The following is a 20,537-nucleotide window of genomic DNA, read 5'->3' as shown; positions in this document are numbered from 1 at the left end:
GCCAAGACCGGAATCAGGCCCTAGGTCCAGAACCTATCATTTTCGAAAGACCAGGCAAGGTGAAAGCATGCACACTGGATTAGTGTGTGGCATGACCAAAAATCAAAAAATCAAGGATGCCAGGTATACACAGTTCCAGCACACAGGGCAGGGGACAAGTCTGTACATCATGCAGGGGACCTTATCGTCCCAACATGCATTTTAAATTTGAAGGACTATTGTCCGTTAGTACAGAGGTTCATTTAAAGTTAGACAGAATGACATCTCCTAGAATGCATTTGATTGTGTATTTGTGCAGTGTGTACTGTACTTGTGTTTTGGGCACTAATGCCATTGATAAGGGTGAGTTTGCCTGTGGTTTCTTTGATGACATTAAAAACAAACCTAACAAGCAGTCTAAAATAATTACGGGTCGTTTCCAATGTTTATTTTCCCATGTTATTTTTATTAAAAGAACAAAAAACATTAAAATATAGATGCTTCTTTATTTCCAGGTACATAATAATACAACATATTTTACATGGTGTCTGCTGCCCTAGTTTTATTATAACAACAACAACAGAGTTTTGTCGAATTTTATTTTCACGGTTTGCTATTTTCACGATGCAGTGACTGTTATTTCTCACCAGCCCAGCCATTGTTCCAGAGGGAGCCCTGCCTCTCAGACTGCATAGTTGGTGACAATGGAGGTTGTGCCCTCCCTCCGCCATATATGCCCTCATTCTGCCGCCTCACCCAGCACCTCTGTGCATCAGGTACATACCTTCAATGTACCCAGGCACTCAGCTGAGAACAGATGCTATCCTCCATGCTTACCTAAATGCTGAGAGCACACAGCTCAGGGCTGCCTGCAAAGACAGTTTCTATTTCCGAGAGCCCAGTGTGTTCTCAACCTGCAATCTTGACGAAAGCACAAGTTAGGCTCCCACCCTATTCCTCAAGGTCATTGTCACTAGTGTATGGTGTTCCCCAGTGGTCACCCTTGAGCCCTATGCGCTCTATTATGTATACGATCCCTCTAGCGGCACTAATTCGTAGTTTGGGATTTGAAGTGCTGTCCTATGCAGACGACACACAAATCATGCTTTTTTTAAATATACAATGAGAACTAGGGGTCAAATTTGATAATCAGCTGTCTCTGACCCCTAGTTTATATCAGTTACGACATCATCTTTTGGATTAATCAAAATGTTGAGGAAAGTGATTGGATTTGCACCCTATACGGCGAAATAGGTTGTGGTTCATGCACTCATAACATCAACATTAGATTACTCCAACTCTGTGTATCTCGGTTTAACTTCTTTGCAGTTTAGGAGGCTTCAGCTGGTCTAGAATGCACCAGTGAGAATGTTATTTAACTTCCCAAAACACTATTCAGTGTATAGCAAGCGTAGGAACCTGCATTGGCTGCAGATCAGACAAAGGATAATTTTCTGAGCTCTTTCCTTTGTTCACAGTGCGGTACACAAGGTGGAGCCTTGCAGCCAACAGAACCATGTCAAACCCTATCACCCCTCTCCCCCAGGAGTATTAGTTCTTCTAATGTGTGTCTCTTCTTATCCCCGAGGTTTCGTTTGAATTGTAGAGGGGGTTTGTCCTTTGCTGTACTTGGTCCTAAATGGCGGACTCGTCTTCCAGAGCCTCTTTGAGCCACTTCTGCTCTCGCACATTTTCTTAAAGAACTAAAGACCTGGCTCTTTTAACATCAGGAGAAGGAGGCTACTGACTGTTAGTAGATGTCTTGTACACAGCGCCTAGAAGCTCACTCTGGTGGGTATGATTGCGCTCTTTAAGACGAAATTACATTAAATTACATTACATTACATAACTGTTCTCCGTTTACAAAGTAAAGACTGATTTCCTTCTCTTCATGAATTACTCCCACATAATATTAAATTATATCACCTTAGTGATACAGCAACACAAACTGAAGTATCTGCCATTTTGCTGCTCTCCTCGGGACAGGCACAACTCACAGACCACAAATATGACAAGCTCCACGCCACATCCATGAACTCCTCCGCAGGTATTATACCGGGCACATATATAGGTATAACTGAGCACTGGCTGAGAAGTGCCTGCAAGGCAACATAATTTCCTCCATACAAGACAAGTGAAAGAAATGGATTAATAAATTAATTAGATTTTATAGACCTTTATGTGTTAAATATTTCTCTTAAATCGCAGGCCAGTGAAGGGCGAACTACCATTGTCATAGCTCATCGACTCACCACAGTTTGGAATGCTGACCTCATTGTGGCCTTACAGGATGGAGCAGTGGTTGAAAAAGGAACACATTCTGAATTAATGGAGAAAAAAGGTGCATACTATGCACTAGCAACAGCTCAGGTATGTTTTGATTTATTTTGTCTTTTTCAGACATGACAACTTTGTTGACTGCCTTTCATCTCAGAACATTTGTTTTTAGAGTTGTTGATTGTCAACGAACTGAGTCTGTAGAGAAAACAAAATGTAAAGCATATTTTAACATAATATACTTCCATGATAAGTAAATAAATTGCATACGACTATGGACTTTTCAGTTCAATTCAATTCAATTCAATCTTTATTTCGATCAATTAAGATCATAAAATACATTTTACAATAAGAAAAAGGCACTCGACCTACCATTAAAAAATACAAAATATCGGTATATAAAATTAATATACAATCATTATAAAAATCCAAACATTAAAAATTTTCAGATGATTTGCTAAAAAGCCTAAAAATTCATATTAGTATAAAAAGGGCATAAAATGAGTCTGTAATACCATTTGCATTTCTAAACTGGAAAAATGACCTTGGTACTTTTATTTTTAAGCAAGTCCGACAAAAACTTGAACCAAAAAATGGAAAGGCTAATAGGTCTGGCTAATAGGTCTGGCTAATAGGTCTGGCTTCAATTTTCAACTCATGTAATTACAGGTATTCACGTTTGAGGTTTACATGTATTTCTTACAAAAATGCTGTTTATCACGTTAAAGCCTGACCCATTGCCTTCACCATTACTGGTTAAAATGTAACATGAAAGGATTGCTTTCTGTGTAGACTGCCTGAAGGGGATAAAACCATTAATGTGGCAAAGCGCATGATGACTGAGCGCACTGTGCAAATTGTTCTGTATGCATACCAAAGTAAGATCTTCCTGGAAGGTGATGTCATACACCAATTAGCCAATAGCATGAGATGAGAGAGCCCACTATATGTATATTTAAAAAATTGGTAACCATATGTCACCAGCAAACTGCACTGCCAAGCCAGACCTAAAATTAAGAGAGCCTTGAATATTTTGTAGTCATTGTGTGAATGAAAACCATAAATATTGAACATTGCAGTGTTGGAAGCTCCACTGAAGGCAAAGGAGTGGCAGTGGGTGAATAATGGCTGCTGAAGGGGACAGAACATCTGAAACAGAAATATCGTTTCTATATATACTAGTTTATTGCATAGTGACAATTTGCGTGCTGCTGGTTGCATAGTTGCCCAACAATGTTGCATGTGACGTTGGAAAGGGATTGAGAAGCCCCCCACAAAATTGGAGATAAAGCTATTTGAGAAACCCTCAGGAAGTGCAATCGCTTGAGCCTAGCTAGTAACACTGAAAACACTTCTACGGGCTTCTTCCTAAATACGGTGGCAGGATGTTCTACTCCCCAGGAGCGAGGGGGGTCTGGCCTCCAATTCACCAGGAGAGAGGGGTTTGTTCACAGCTCGAAAAAAAGCAAATAGCCAAGCTTGGCGACCTGTACTCTAACTGGATTGTTCTGCGATCTCGGCGGTATACAGGACCGCACTTGGGACGTGACTGCACTGGGCATCTTTCTATATTATAGTATTCGTAGTGCAGTTAAAGCTGCATTTCCAGAATGCCTGGCTGAACGTGCATCCCTACCTACAGGACACGAAGCACTCGTTCATCGCACACCATGACCCAGAGGCGCAACTAGAGGCAAATTTCAGGGGGTGGGGGGGGCTAAGAAAAAATTTCGGGGGGGGGGGGCTGAATCTTTTAAGTCATAGGCAAAATGGAACTGCAGGGGCTCTTAGAAGGGGTGAAACAACAGCGAGGCCTCATTAACATGCAAATGGTCTTTTAAAGGCCTGTGAAGTGCTCGGGTGCGGCTGTGTGTGCGCCGGGAAGCTGTCTCACATCCCGGGCTGCCACACACGACGGGGGGGGGGGGGGCTGAAGCCCTTTGAGTCCAATGGGTGTCTCACATCCCGGGCTGCCACACACGACGGGGGGGGGGGGCTGAAGCCCTTTGAGTCCAATGGGTGTTGCGCGCCTGACCTGGATCTCCGCTCCTGCAGCCCCGTCTAGAGCGTGAGTCCACATGGTCAGTGACTGGCTGCCGCCCCCTCCCTATGACCTCACCCACCCCCAGACACAGGAACATAGAACGTGGTATCTTTGGAAGGCGGGAGGTCGCAAGACCCCCCGGCCGTATTTATTAAGTTATAAAACAATAAAATTTATGATTGCACGATAAACAGTTATTCAAAAATCAGCAGGACATTAGATACATTATTGTCAACAGGTGTGAGTGACTATCCTTAACAAAAACTCTAATACAGATTGTTTCCTAACCGAGTCTAACATCCTCCTCTGCATTTTTGTATACTAACGTTTCTGGGCCATATGGCAAGGTCGCTAACCGGTGTCAGGTCCTACTAGCTGCGCCTCCCCTAAAGATGTGCGCATGCGCAGCCGGGCCCGGTAATTACCCGGTCCACGCCGTGAACTTCATTTACCCACTTAAGGAGGGCCCTTACTCTGCGCCATCCGGTGACGTCATGAGTATGCGCGCGCGGGATGGCTACCAGCCTAAGGAAAGCGTGACTCCCCAACCCGCGCCCCTTTGAAGCACCAGTTACCTTGCCCCTGAAGTTCTAGGAGGGGCCAATGTCCCCTCCCCCTGGGCGGGAACCTCCATAGGATGATGCCCGCCCCCTCAGACCTTAAAATAGTTGCTCACCGGTCATGACCCTACCGCACGCCCCATTCCTAATAAATACGACGACCTATGGGAAAAATTCTAAAGGATAACTACACTGACTAAATCATACATCATGTATAACACCGTAGAGCTACAAAGGGGAAAAAAGGGGCCTAAACACATTTGCAGCAGCAACACATAATACAGTACCATTACTACAATGGGAGAGAAAGGCCTACGAGAAATCAACATCATCAACATAACATTCCGGATACAGTATCGGACACTACACTGGGAGAGAAAGTCCTACAGAAAACCACATCAGAAAATAAACATTTCAGTTATATTTTACAACGCATGAAAAATTAAGCTAACAACATCCTAGCAATGTACACACTAAATCGGACTAGCAACACATCAACCGCGTACTCCAAGGATGGTGGGTGGGAAAATAAGAAGCCCCGAGCGCAGGGCACGTCCGGTGTGGGGTAGCGACCAAGGACCAAGAGGGTCACCTGGGCGCTCCCTGCTTCTTTAACCCCCTCAGCAGCCCGCCCCCTCCCCCCCGACCCGGATGTCGATTAGTGACATCCGGGTCAAGGGAGGGTGGCAACCAATCGGTGGCAGGGCGCGCCCCAAAGGACACGCCCCACCCCGAGAGGTCCCGGAGGTAAGGGCGGTCGCCGCACCGCCATGCGGGCGGGTGGGCCAAGAGCCCCCCCTTTTCACATGGTCAGTGACTGGCTGCCGCCCCCTCCCTATGACCTCACCCACCCCCAGACACAGGAACATAGAACGTGGTATCTTTGGAAGGCGGGAGGTCGCAAGACCCCCCGGCCGTATTTATTAAGTTATAAAACAATAAAATTTATGATTGCACGATAAACAGTTATACAAAAATCAGCAGGACATTAGATACATTATTGTCAACAGGTGTGAGCGACTATCCTTAACAAAAACTCTAATACAGATTGTTTCCTAACCGAGTCTAACATCCTCCTCTGCATTTTTGTATACTAACATTTCTGGGCCATATGGCAAGGTCGCTAACCGGTGTCAGGTCCTACTAGCTGCGCCTCCCCTAAAGATGTGCGCATGCGCAGCCGGGCCCGGTAATTACCCGGTCCACGCCGTGAACTTCATTTACCCACTTAAGGAGGGCCCTTACTCTGCGCCATCCGGTGACGTCATGAGTATGCGCGCGCGGGATGGCTACCAGCCTAAGGAAAGCGTGACTCCCCAACCCGCGCCCCTTTGAAGCACCAGTTACCTTACCCCTGAAGTTCTAGAAGGGGCCAATGTCCCTTCCCCCTGGGCGGGAACCTCCATAGGATGATGCCCGCCCCCTCAGACCTTAAAATAGTTGCTCACCGGTCATGACCCTACCGCCACAGGCCAGCATTGTTAACCGACGATCTGGCCTCCCCCTTACCTAGACCTAAGCCAGGAGCGTGCTTACTTAGCAAATCCCTCCAACCAGGCCCAGACATTATCAGACCACAAGACGTTCGCTGCCAATTTCCTGTGTCCTTCGTGCTGTGCTGGCGTCGATCGTTGAAGCCCGGTGGCGAGTTCCTCCCCTGCGTCACAGGATTGAGAAACTGCAAGAAACGAGAAACATACCAGGTGTGAGCACCATCCTGTCACAACATGTCAATTCGTACGTAACGTTTGTAACGTTCGGACGACCATCTCCCCAGCCTCTTCACATTCTCAACTGAGAGACCCCTCGCCACTGCCTCCGTTGCTGCCCCAATCCTAAATGAGTGGGTGCCGAATTCTTTTGGATCAAAACCTGCCAATCTAACAGTTAGCTCTAAGACTCGCCTAAACTGGTACCTAGTCAATGGTGTACCGTCGGCGTGACACAACAGTGCGCCCCCCGCCGTGCTCTCCTGCTGCCTGCAGAAGGCCTCCACGTGAGAAACCGGGCAGCAAGGTTGGCCCGGGCCCGGTTGAGCACTATGGTGTGACCCCGAGACTCCTGATCAGTTTTTGATCTCTGAATTGTTATCCACATGGTGACCTCACTTATCTTCGCATCGGCCCACTGTAAGCCGCCCACCTTATCAGCTTTTGATCCAGCAACTAACTCCCCAATCCTCCGAGCCCCATAGAATGCCAGGGAAAACGCAGCCTTGAACAGAAGTACCTCCCACTCAGAGCTACAGACACTGTGGAGTGCCCCCAATAAGGCTGTCAACCGTGCTAGTCCAATGGGCCTTCTCTTATCAGCCCGGTAACCCTGTAAACGGCGCCAACCCCTCAAGGCCTTGCGTACCAGAAAGGTGTTAGTGGGATCTCGCATGCCCTTAGCCTGTGCGAAGAAGGAGACCGCCGCCCTATGTCTGCTCACAGCCGCCACTGAGCGCCCTTCCCTATGCATCGCTTCTAAGTAAGCTGCAAAGCTGTCCTCCTGGGCCCACCTAACCTCCCATTCCTGCCCCAAGAAGGCCCGGTAAGACAAAAACGCCCCTTCGTAAGCCGTCTTGGTCCTGGGGGCTAGGCTAGCAACCACGAGGTCCTGTAATCTGGGGCACCAATCTGCCAAAGTCCTGCCGGGAACTGCGCTGGCGAGGGGTCTGCTGCAGGAAGATGTTCCCTGAAAGCCTGCATTTTAAAGCGAGAAAGGGAGTCAGCTGCATCGTTCAGGATGCCAGGGACATGCTTGGCTCTGAAAACCACATTCAATTTTAAGCATCGCAGCTCAATCTCCTTTATCAAGCGGAGTATAAATGGACAGCGTGCCCCCTGCTGGTTTATACATTCCACAACTGTCATGTTATCAGACCAGAACACCACGGATTGGTTGCATAAGTGTTCCGGCCAGACCATCAATGCTACCCATATTGGGAAGAGTTCCAGGAATCCGATATTGGCGATCAGACCCCGTGCTCTCCAGTCTGCCGGCCACCGCTGTGCGACCCACTTGGTCCCCAGGATGGCGCCAAAGCCCGCACTCCCCGCAGCGTCCGTCCATAAACCCAACTCTGCTGATGTGGCGGGTGGACCCGACCACACTACTCTGCCATTAAAATCCTCCAGGAATGCCATCCATATACGCATATCCTGGCGAACCTCAGATGACAACCTCGTGTGGTGATGTGTCTCCTGTAGCCCTTTCATAGCCTGGGCAATGGAGCGTGAGAAAGGGCGTGCCATTGGGATGACCCGCAGTGCAAAATTCAGTTGCCCCACCACTTCCTGTAGCTGTTGCAAGGTAACCTTGTCTGTGCGTAGGCATCGACGCAGGGCTGCTCTAAACCTCGACACTTTGTCCCTGGGCAACCTGAAGCATCCTTCCACTGAGTCAATTTCGATACCAAGGAATTCCAAACAGGTGGACGGGCCAACCGTCTTCCCCGGCGCAAGCGGAACCCCAAAAGCCCGCATGAGCACGCAAAATTCCTGCAATGCCCAAGCACACTCCTGAGATCCCGCTGCACCTAGGAAAAGGAAATCGTCCAGATAATGCATAACCCGCTGATGGCCCGTCGCCTCTCTCATGACCCATTCCAAAAATGAGCTAAACGTCTCAAAGTAAGCACATGATATGGAACAGCCCATGGGCATGCATTTATCCATGTAAAACTTGCCCTCAAAAGTGAAACCTAAGAGAGGGTGGACTGGGAGGAGACGGAAAGCAGATTCTATGTCTGATTTTGCCATCATTGCCCCTGGCCCCAGCGCCCGCAATAAGTCAACTGCCTGGTCAAAGGAGGCATACTTTACACTACAAATCCCCTCATCAATAGCATCATTCAATGACGCTCCTCTAGGTGCCGACAGGTTGTGAATCAGTCTGAACTCCCCTTTCTCTTTTTTGGGTACTACCCCTAGTGGTGAACACACAAGATTGGGTACAGGCACCTTCAGGAAAGGGCCAGCTATCCTGCCCAGAGACAGTTCTTTGCTAATCTTCGCAGCCACCACTGCGGGGTTCTGTTTTACCGACAATTGTTTCCTGCAATGTGTGCTACCCGTGTACCCCCCTGCCGGGATCCTAAAACCTTGGGAGAAACCTTCCTGAAGCAGAGTGGCCGCTGTGTGGTTCGGGTACCTATTCATCCAAGGAATCATTGCCAAAACATCTATAGGGGAGGGGATATTCAAATTATCTGTCCTACTCTGGCTTCCCCCTCCCCCTCTGACTGTGGTTGCCCTGCTTGGATCTGCACGATGACTCGGGGTGGGAAGGGTGACCACAGACCGAACATGCATGCCTAAATCTACAGGTGCCAGGGGCCCTTGTGCAGGAGCACTTATTGAAATCCCAGCACACCCCTTTTCTCTCAGACCCCCCCCCCTACCCCTACCCGGGACCTCACTCCCCTGGGCCGACCGAAAGGGCTGTTGGGGTCTGGCGGAGTACCCCCTGCCCTCACCGTTGGGCTGGGGTGGGGCTGCATTCCCTGAGAACTGCTTATGCCAAGACACAGAGTCAACCCTGTCCCATGCCAGCGATGCGTCAAATTCCTTAGCTTTTCTGAAATTGACATCATACTCCTTCCAGGCATCCCCTGGGTACTGTTCACTCCACCCCACAATCCTACTCTGGTAGCAAGCCAATGGCGCCTGAACATTGGGCGGCCGTTCGGCCATGACGGTCGTGAATACTGTGAAAGCCCTAACCCAATTGAGCAAAGTTTCCTCCACCCTAAATCTAGAACACTCTGCCCTCCATTCATTCGGAAGCATCCACTCCTTCCGTATCTTCGCACGTTCCATTTCCCTACTATAAAGTAATAATGAAAATATGTAAATATATTTTCCCGCCCAGATCATTTCTTTCGTTGCTTGGGACACATGTTGTGCCAAATTCTCACTCCTGGAGGGTATTGACCCGTCCCCCAAAAGAGGCAGCGCCAATTCCTTACTATTGTCGGCCACCCGGGCCGGTTGACCACCATCTGCGTTCGGTTGGGCGGGGCCGGAACCTGTAAGTAAAGAAGATGAGGGAACTGCAGTACTGCCGGCCACCGCTGCCGCTTTTATCCTTTCTACCAGCTGTGCTGCATCCGCAGCGTGATCCGATGAAGCAGGTAACACGCCCCCTTTTTGCAGCCAAGGCAGTAAAGCCGCTATCTGAGATACCAATGCGGGAGGGACCGCGTCTGGGTTACCCGCTGGGACCGGGGGCGCCCCAGGGGGGATGGCCGGTGGCACTGGTGTGGCAGGCAACGGAGTGGCCGGTGGCACGGACGGGGAAGGAGGCTCCGCAAGAAGGGGCGCCGGCGGTATGGCAGGAGCCGGTGCCGCGGGCGCCGGAACTACTGGCACGGGTATAAGAGGTACCGGAACCGTGGGTGGAATTGAAACCGGAACTACCGGGGCTGGGGCACCGTGCCTGGGCTTCTTGGCCCTAGACTTGCGGGGTGGGCTAACGAAATCCCCCCTTGACAAGGGTGCCTTTCGCTGCCGCGTGGGCCTGCCTGAAGGACCTGGGAGATCAGCAACCCTTTCATTCATGCGGGCCTCCAGTTCATCCACTTTCCCCAACCTCCTATTAATACTGTTCATCTCCCGCATCATGGCCTGCATCATAACCTCCATCCTGGACCCTCCTGTACTACCCTTCGCCCCCGACATGACTGCGTACTCCTATACTCCTAATATTCCAACACAGGCTCACGTGCGCTTCTTACCTTCACCAGATGGAGGATGTACAGGGGGCTGTAAGCACCATGCAACCGCAACGCCCCGGCTTATCCGGTTTGTCAGGGGTGAGTAAACTCTAACGTAGACCCACCCGGCGGCTACCAGAAGCAATGAAATGCAAGCCCCCCGTTCTCCTCTTACCGTTCAAATCCTGCGCACTCCCAGCCGGAATTGGACTTGTGACCACCACTGACGTTCACCACTCAGCGTCTCCTACCCGGAATTGCAGGGATGCAGTTGAAAACCTAAAACCCCCAACAGTGGTACTGGCACCGCCTTCCTGGTATGAAACAACAAAAAAGGCGATTAATAAATGCGCAAAGCTCGTACAAATGGGTGACCCGGGACACCATTCGCGCATCAGCAGCTGGAAACCAAAAGAAACAGCAACAGCGCTGCTAAATTATCCTCCTGCTGATATTTAGAAAAAAAAACTTGCAAGGGTATGTACAACGCTCAATGCCTAAATCAGGCCACGGAGCTGGCTCACCGCATACAGAGACACTCCCCCACCCCTACACGCGATGGCACCCGGTTACTGCTGAGTCACGTGTGTTAAAGAGAGACTTATGGGCTTCCTGTAGCTAATGCCAATCTTTGCTTTTGTTAGGCACGGGGAGATTAAGTGATTTGCTCAGAATCACACGATGTTCTGTCTTCTTGCCGAGACTCGGTAAAAACAACCCTTGTATACAGATGAATGGGACTTGGACCTGGGATCTTGGCAAGTAATGAGTCACAAACCTCCCCCATCAGACACAAAATCATTAGATTGCACGTAACAGCTTGGGACCTCACACACACAGTGAACGATCGCAGGAGGGGCGTGCCACCGCCTCCCGGTACCTGTTACTTCCTAGCACGCTGCCGCCGCCGGATCACACGCTCGGTTCCCCCCTCGTGCAGACGCCCGGACCACACGATGCCTCCTTCAACTTCCGAATTGCGAGATCGGACTCCCGGACCACACGATGCCTCCTGGCGAGTCTTCGTGCTCCCGAAGCCGCTGCCTGCCGTCCCACGTGAACGCGATTCCCCGTCTGCTTCCGAAACGCGAGATCAGACACGAACAGCACCTGCAAAATGAAAAACAAAATGATGTTACCGCCTCTTCGCGAGGCGTAGGGAGGCCGCTGGGGAGTAAAAAATAAGAAGCCCCGAGCGCAGGGCACGTCCGGTGTGGGGGAGCGACCAAGGACCAAGAGGGTCACCTAGGCGCTCCCCGCTTCTTTAACCCCCTCAGCAGCCCGCCCCCTCCCCCCCGACCCGGATGTCGATTAGCGGCATCCGGGTCAAGGGAGGGTGGCAACCAATCGGTGGCAGGGCGCGCCCCAAAGGACACGCCCCACCCCCGAGAGGTCCCGGAGGTAAGGGCGGTCGCCGCACCGCCATACGGGCGGGTGGGCCAAGAGCCCTCCCTTTTCATTGGCAGCTGGAACCATATGGAGAAATGACGGACTAGTTATGGGCCTCCTGTTCGCTGCTCAGCTACAAGGGAAGTGTCCCTCCATGGCAGACTGGTTACTCTAAGATTATACATCGATTTTACCACACTCCCGAACGATCAAAAAGGTTTGGCCTAAGAGAGGACTTGAACTGTCCTAGCTGGGGTGCAGGAGTTTTGCCTAGACATGCCCTGTCATACATGAATATTGATTGAAAATATTATTGAAGGTGGGTAAAATGATCCGTGTACGAGCCTACAGTGTCGCTCTTAGATATGTAAAAAAAAATCGAGCAGAAGGTCGCAAATATACTGCATTGGCCCTAGTCCTGGCAAAAAAAGCACGAAGCGATGCAGTGGGGGAGAGGGCCCCCGCCCTCTGACACTGGCTTGGTATACTGTAGCACAATGTCGACCAACGTCACGATGCTAATGCCCGCCAAATCTAGACTTAAAGACATGGAAACAGCGGCAAACATATTTGGCAGAGGACAGGATAGCCTGGAAGGTTATGGAATAGCTTGGATAGCGATACTCCCTTAAATGTATGCTCGACATGCTTGAAAAAGTGGCAATTTGAACGCAGATTGCAACCATAGATCATTCACTATCACTCCTTTAGTATATGCATTTTAATAAGCCTTTGACTTCTTTGCTGTCTCTTCTCACGCACCATGTATAAGGATTGTTTTGTATCGCAATCATCTTTGACACCTCCTATGAGACCTAAGGCTCGAAAGCTGTAATTCTCTAATGTCGTAAGAACAAAACTTTAAATATAGTTTTAAAAAAAATACCGAGCGAAATATGATTATCACATTTATATCCCAATAATATAGCTTTACAATTGTTCCTAAATGAAGGGTTCCACCGAACAGATCCATAAACATGTAAAATTGTCTATTGTATTTGGTTTATTTCAATATTTAAAAATACTTGTCTCAGTCCAAAAGGCTTCATAATTTATTATTATATATTTTCGTTTGAAAACATGGGATTTCTGATCTACCTATGTGGGAGTCCTCCTCTTTCTTTGTGTGGCCCTGTCTCTTAAGATCTTGCCGCAGATAGGGCTGAAACACATTATTAAGACCCTTTTATGTCTAGCAGGGCCGGACTGGCCGTAGCGGGCACCGGGCAATCCCCTGGTGGGCCGCACGGGTGGGGGCCGGTTTTGGGCCCCTGGAGGCCGTTTTTGTTACAGGGCCGTTTTTGCAGCATAGCTGCAAAATCGACCCTGTAACAAAATCATCCGAAAACCGGCCGTTGCCAAGAGCTCGCCCGTACCCCCAACCCCCCGGGGGTGAGGGGGGGAGTGGGGGGGGAGGGTCGAGCACTTTGCCAGGGCCTGTTTTGGTTCCCTGTCCGGCCCTGATGTCTAGGTTCAGTATCAGGAAACGGATAAGCTAGTTGTGCCACTCAACCTTAGCTTACAATATTCTGTCGGCGTTCCAATCCGGATGTTTAAAGGGGGAACATCTTAAGTCATAGTTGTGTACCCTTTCTTGTCTGAATTCACAAAAACCTGCTATCTGACCTGGAAGTGTTTAGCCTTCTATTCCATTCTGTAGACATAAATATCTCCATTAGCAATACAGAATCTCCTTCTACGATAACTATAGTCCAGTCTCAGACACAATTTATCCTTATTCCTATTTTAAATCAAGTCATGTGGTTTGGTTTGTGATTTAATATAGAAATAAGGATTTGTTTTGTATGAGATTGGACTGTAAGTAATGTAGCTGGAAATACTCCTTGAAGAGACTAATGCTTGTGGAATTTAGGGCAGTCCTGGCATCCCGCAGGACTCTACCCCTCTTACTCCACCAATCTCGATGGTTCTGTATGTTTATCACCCTTCCATTTGAAGTGGTTAAGGTAAGATGTGGCGCTCCACAGATCTCTTCATTATTACATTATTAGGTGGTGGGTAACTTAACTTGACTCCAAGAGGTGGAAAGAATATTTTGGGGTCTCAAGCCCCTATCCCTGCACAAACTATCAAAATTTCTTAAATTCATGCAAAATGTAAAACAAATAATATTTGGGAAAATGTGTTAGTATTTTGCCACTAGTTTCATTGCAGTCTCCTTTACCTACCAATCATTGCCCTTTGGTCACACAGTGGCTCATTCTGATTAGTGGGAGGTTCATCTCCTTTTAACCCCCGTCAGTTATTTCTACAACACTATGCATATTGTAGTATTTTCTTCTCATAACTTAAACAGAAACAGTTCATGTTTGCATCATGGTGACATGATGGATCAATGGCGGCTCCAGATGATTCACATACAATGGAGAAATAGCCCTTTTTTGTCACTTTTCAGTTCTTAACAAATCCACTTTGGAAGGGAATCACCACTATAGCAACCTGGATGAGCGATAGCTTACTCTACAGAGAGATTCAATGCTGAGGGTTTTTTGTCCTGGTTTCAAAATGGACATGTAAAGGAGTGGTAAGAGAAGCAGCGGTGTATACCAGAGCTATGCAGGGGAAGGTGGAGTAGATGACTCACTGAAGAGAAGGTAGGGATATGCAAATTGCAAGTAAAGACTCTAAATCAGTATTCATCTTTGAGAAGTGTTCCTCCACCTACAGGCATGCTTGTTGCGTTACTTAATTTGATGCTATACGTTTCATGTCTTGGGTATAAAACTGAACTTCATATGATTTTTTTCAATATTTTAACCTCCTCTATATTTGATGAAATCATCAATCACCTAGTAAACAAATAACAAATATTCAAGTGTGTGTGTTAGGTTCAAAAGAATGATCACTGAACTTCCTTAATGTAATGCTTACCAATAGTTGCCTTCTTCATTTTTATGTTCAGACTTTACATGCAGCAGACGGCACCGAAGTGCCATCACCAGAAACTGAAGATGTGAAAATTCAAAATGTGCCTACTTTAAATGGTCTTGTTGCCAAAAGAGGAAGCATAAAGTATGTGTTGCCAGACGAGGATGAAGATAACGTCCAAGATGATCAGGTAACAGTGTGCATGTGTTTCTTTGAAGTGTATTCCTGTGATATTTCGCCAGTTTGTAGTGCAAGTGCATTTTCGGAGCTATGGCCTACATAGTGATGCCGTTCTGATGGATACTTCTAACCACAGATTCATCACCTTGCGAACATCCACAGGCGCCAGGTTGAATCCGGAGATTTTTTCTCAGTAATTCTGCTCTGCAGCTCCACGTCTGGTTCGTCCTGCTCCAGAAGTGACGTCGGGCCACACACAAATGTTACCTATGTGCGCTGACGCCATGTCCTTCCTGTCCATGCCTTCTAAAGTGGACCCATAGCTCTCTCTCCGGGTCTCTCTACTTTTTCCAACACTGTTTCTAGTATGCAAATATGTTACCTCCCAAGACGACTGGTTTTAAATCTTGTAAAGATTACCACAAATAAATGTCAGAGACGGACTCACACTAGGTCTGTCTCTGGTGTCTTGGCTCCTCGCATGACTCAAAATTGCACAGTGACTATGCTCCAAGGAGTCTGAAGGCCCCCTGAGACCATGAGGCAAAGCTCTACATCACTGAGCATTGCAAGACCCGGTCCTAGTCGAGGGGGCAAATGCATTCTTATTTCTCAGTTTGTTGTTGAGAGAGGTGGCCAATCCCACTTCAATTCTTCAGGTAAGTCAAAATCAAAGCAAAAACTTAAAAAGTCGAAAGTAACTTCCCTTCTTTCTACCACTCTTCTGAAAAGAATTCACACAGATGCCAGGGTCCCCCTCTATCTCCTACTTTTCTACTATGGAACCCATTCCAGAGGTAGTCCTGATACAGACCAAGTTTCCAGGACCATCAGTGATGCTGCAGTAGATCCAGACCCTTGAAGAGGCTATGTTGTGGATTTTTGGTACCCTACTAGATCTGTCTGGTGCACCCTTGGCCCCTATTAATCCGAGGAGGCCTCCAGTCATGTTACCACCAGTAGATCAGATCCCGACTGTGCCTCTTGCCCCAGTGTGGGGTCCGCCCCAACTCTGGAGTCGACTCTGACTACTCATGCAGTGCAGAGACCCATGTTGGTACCTCATGGTACACCAACGCTGCCAGTGCCGGAGGAAGAGCCTATTGACTTCTCGGACTTGGAAGAGAATCCCATGCGGCCTTGGTGGAAGTTGAACCCATCTCAACATCAATCCAAATAGGAATCAGAGGGAATGCTTCAGATGCCCCAATGGTTCTCAGACCTGAAGCCCCACAACAATGATGACAGCAATGACAATTCACAGCTATATGATGAGGAGAATTTATTTCTAAGCCTCCAGGAGGCCAGTGGCCTAGACACTTCTCCCGACTCTGGACGTAACTCTTCACCTGTCTCCTCAGAAGAATCAGAATATTTTGCTGTTGTCATCAGGAGGGCAGCAGAAGTCCTTGACCTCCTGCTACCTTCAATGCAAGTAACAACAAATGTCCCCACAGAGGTTTTACAGCAAGGGCAGACCTCAGTGCCACTCCTCCCATTCAATGAAGCCCCTAATGAAAATCTCCTGGGCACCTCGGTGAAATCAGGATCTTTCCCACCTGTCAATAGAGAATTTGCCAGACGGAACAGGCCAGCTGCAGGAGATCTTTCTTTTCATCTACAGAACCCAACAACTGGAGAGTCCAGTCGTTCAAGCCTCCACTAGCAGGCTAAACCCAAATGCATTTCCCACTACCCTCCAAACAGAGAGATTAAACTCATGGAGGCATTTGGAAAATGGATTTTGTCCTCTGCCGCCCTTGCCTTCAGGTCTGTCAATTCAAGTTGCCTCCTCGGACATTATTTAGATGCATTGTAGAACATGCCTTTCAGGCTCGCCTCACATAGTCGTCAACCACATCCAGGTGACAGCCAGTCTGTTATGTCCAGTATTGTCCATCAATGTGCTGAAGTCACACCTGACTGCTTCAGAGAGACTTCTCTTCATTGGAGCCATTCGGCTATTCTTAGCCTTCCTTCCTCCTCTACAAGTCCAGGAAATCTGGGCTATGATCCTTATGTTTCAACCTTTGATCTGGGTCTCAGTGAGAGCAGCTCCAAGATTTCCAAGCCTCTTGGCCTTGTGCATCCTGCTGGTGGACCACACCCGGTGTCTCATTCAGGCTCTGCAGTGGAATCTGAAGTCTTAGTGGATTTAGCGACGAGGGAACCTATCAGGTTTCATCCAGGTGTTGGAGGAGACTGTGAATGGTCTGCAGGGATGGCTGCTGGACTGCAATTGGACCCATCTCGCTGCCCCATCCAGAGCTAACAGTCTTGACAAATGCATCATTGCTGGTTTGGGGATGTCATCAGGAAGAGGTGGCGATCAGAGGTCTCTAGTCTTTGGGGAAGACCCACATCAATGTGTTGTAGTGGTGGGCGATTCGCTTGACACTAAATGCTCTCCTCCCATCCATCAAGGGGGAATGGGTGTAGGTCCTCACAGGCATCACTACCTGGAGCTGTGGGTCTTGTGCCAGAAAGCTTTATGACTCTGGTATTTTTTTTTTTTCTTTCTTGTCCTCATACGCCACTTCCCACCCTTTCTCTCTCTATAACGCCCTAGGGTGATTTTCGTCTCATATATGAGATGTTATTGCTTGCTAGGAGTCGGAGGGGGTACCATGCCATGACCAAGCCTACCAAAGCAAATTTCCTCCAAGAGATTTCGAAGCAGCTTAATCATAGGACCATTCTTTCTTTTTCTCTTTTCAATGAGCCACGGTTTAAACAACTTATATCCCTACCCTTCACCCATAGTGTTTCAAGAATAAAGTCCAAAATCTATACTTCTTTTTATATTGACCCGCCATGTCCAATTTACCTATACCTCTCATAGCTCTAATCCAGGTCAAATCTGTCGGAGGATCTGGAGAAACCCACATTCTGCAAATTTCCCTCCGGGCCAACAAAATAGCATAGAACACCAACTTAATTTTATCATCAAGGCCCTTACCTTGTAAGTCCAGTCTTCCTGTAATAATCATTTCGGGGCTTACCTTGATACTTTGCTCCAGCACCACTAATAGGCAATTACTCACAGCGCCCCAAAAAACCTTGATCGCCGGGCATGTGACAAACATATGAATGCCATCCTCATTTGGGCTATTGCATTTAGGGCACCGCATGTTTCCACCATCCTTAAATTTGGCCAACCTCTTTGGAGTCCAATACGCCCTGTGGAGAGTGAACAGATGGTTCCTTCTTAAATTCGCAGGCTTTACCACCTTATATAGAATCAACATAGTTACTTGCCATTGTTCTTCTGTAGCAATCCTCGGCAAGCACTCTCCCCACAAGGTCTCCGGCAGTAGAAAAGGGCCATCCTCCATCTCCACAATAGCCCAATACCACATCGCCACTTCTTTTTTAATACGAACATCCAATGCCAGCTTTTCTTCAAAGTCATTATGCCGCCCGATGAGATGTTCTTTCCCGGCTACCCAGCTTTGAATCTGAACATATTTGAATTTAGAAAACGTACCACCCCAGTGCAACTCACAAACAGACCACGGCAATAAACTTCTGTCTACAAATAACTCGCCCCATTTCTGAGGACCTTCTGTTTTTAATGCCTTTGCCAATACATCTTCCGTCCAGCTTGGGGCGCCCGGAGTTTCCCAGATTGGTGCTCCAGCGCTAAAATATGGAATTTTTGTGGCCCTCCTGACCCGATACCAGACCGTAGCCAAATCTCTTAGGACCTTCAGTCTTACTTTTTTTAAATATTTTGGGTCCGAAAATTTATACATAAAACCAGCCTGTTTGATCTTCTCAACTCTCAACAAAGCAGAAAGTAATTCCCCTACAGCCGAGTTCCCTGGAGTACCCAGAAGCATTCTACAATTCTTGAGCAGAAAGGCCCAAGAATATATCTGAAAATCCGGGGCTGCCAGACCTTCCTTTACACACTTTCTCCTAATTTTTTTCCATGATAATCGTGATCCCTTAGATGACCAGATGAATGACCCAATCTCACTCTGCAACTTTGCCAACCCCTCCTTCTCAAACATAAGAGGAATAGAATCAAATAAAAAAGTCATCTTCGGCAACACCATCATCTTAACCAAGTTAACACGACCGAAAATGGTTAATGGAAGATGACTCCAGCCCCTCATTAGCATGGAAATATCCTTCCTGGCTTTAACAAAATTAGTTATAGAGAGATGCTTTATGTCCTGAGTAATTTGGACACCCAAATATCTGATCTGCTTTTTAGGAGTTACATCCTCCGTTGCCAGGTTCCAGGACATGATTTCAGTTTTATCAGAATTTAAGCAATACCCTGAGACTTCGCCAAAGTTCTTTGTAATAGTATCTATTGTGGCCAATGCTTGTTTCAAGTCAGTCGTTAAGATAACTATATCGTCCGCGTAAAGGCCGATCTTTCTAGTCCATCCCTGAAACTTAAAAGGAGGGATACTGTCCACCTCCCTGATCTTACAAGCCAGCAGTTCAATATAAAGATCAAACAAAAGAGGGGATAGGGGACATCCCTGCCTAGTACCCCCCATTATCTTTATAGGCTTTGTTAATACTCCATTGACTAATACTCTAGAGGTGGGTGACTGATAGAGACGTACTAAAGCTTGACCAAAGTTCCCCCAACCGTAGGTGCATTATTAAAGCCTTCAGAAAGACCCAATTTACGCGGTTGAACGCCTTGGCGGCGTCAAGAGCAACAACCGCCAAGGGAAGCTTCTGTTCAACAGCAACATCAATTCTTCCTATCAGAGAGAACGTTAGTTCCTTTAAATACCTGCCCTTGATAAACCCCTTTTGATCTTCATGAATAATATATGGAATCACCTTACCCAGCCTATCTGCCATAATCTTTGCGAACAGTTTATAGTCACTATTTAAAAGTGAGATAGGCCTGTACGACTCCATATATTTTGGTGATTTCCCAGGTTTTGGAATAACAATTATGTTTGCCTGATTCCAAGATGCAGGAAGCTCTGTGCTACCAACAAAAACCTTGTTGAACACCTTAGTTAATAGCGATGTCAAACTCCCAGATAAACTCTTATATACTTCTGCCGGAAGGCCGTCTGGGCCAGGTGCCTTGCCTTTCTTAGCTTGTCTAATGGCCTCCTCTACTTCTCCCTGACTTATCTCCTGGTTCAAGAAATTCTGGAAATCTTCAGTTAAGGGCTTTAGAACTTTTACCCAATCCTCTATCCGCTGCCTGTCCGGAATCAAATCTTCCCTATACACCACCTCAAAATATTTATAAAAAGCCTCCACGATATCCTTTGTTTCTGTAGCATACCCCCTGCTTCATCTGCTTTCACTTCTTTAATCATTTTCCTTATCAGGTCTTTCCTAGCTTTCCAGGCTAATAATTTACTTGAGCCCTCTCCATATTCGAAATGGGCCAGTCTACTGGCCTCCCATTTTTCTTTTACCCTATTATTCACCACACTGGCTAGTTCCTCTTTCAGTTCTACCAGTTTTTGAACAATCTCTTCCTTCGGGGCTCTCCCCCTGTTTACAATAACTGCTTCACCCTGCC

At 47.6% G+C, this 20,537-nt stretch overlaps 1 protein-coding gene across 4 annotated transcripts in view; it reads left to right on the top strand.

The window, feature by feature from the left end:
- LOC146789441 (ATP-binding cassette sub-family B member 5-like) overlaps nucleotides 1–20,537 on the top strand; it is a 1,226,636-nt gene that overhangs the window by 951,150 nt on the left and 254,949 nt on the right. For all 4 annotated transcript variants that reach the window (XM_085631579.1, XM_085631577.1, XM_085631580.1 and 1 more), the window contains 2 exons: nucleotides 2,188–2,349; nucleotides 14,874–15,029. In XM_085631579.1, the coding sequence (XP_085487705.1) occupies nucleotides 2,188–2,349; nucleotides 14,874–15,029 (318 nt within the window). The remainder of the gene's footprint in view (nucleotides 1–2,187; nucleotides 2,350–14,873; nucleotides 15,030–20,537) is intronic.

This window comes from Triturus cristatus, chromosome 10, assembly GCF_964204655.1.
Source record: "Triturus cristatus chromosome 10, aTriCri1.1, whole genome shotgun sequence".
Taxonomy (NCBI): domain Eukaryota; kingdom Metazoa; phylum Chordata; class Amphibia; order Caudata; family Salamandridae; genus Triturus; species Triturus cristatus.
The sequence above is the reverse complement of the archived record's forward strand: the minus strand, read 5'-3'. Positions and strand labels throughout refer to the sequence as shown.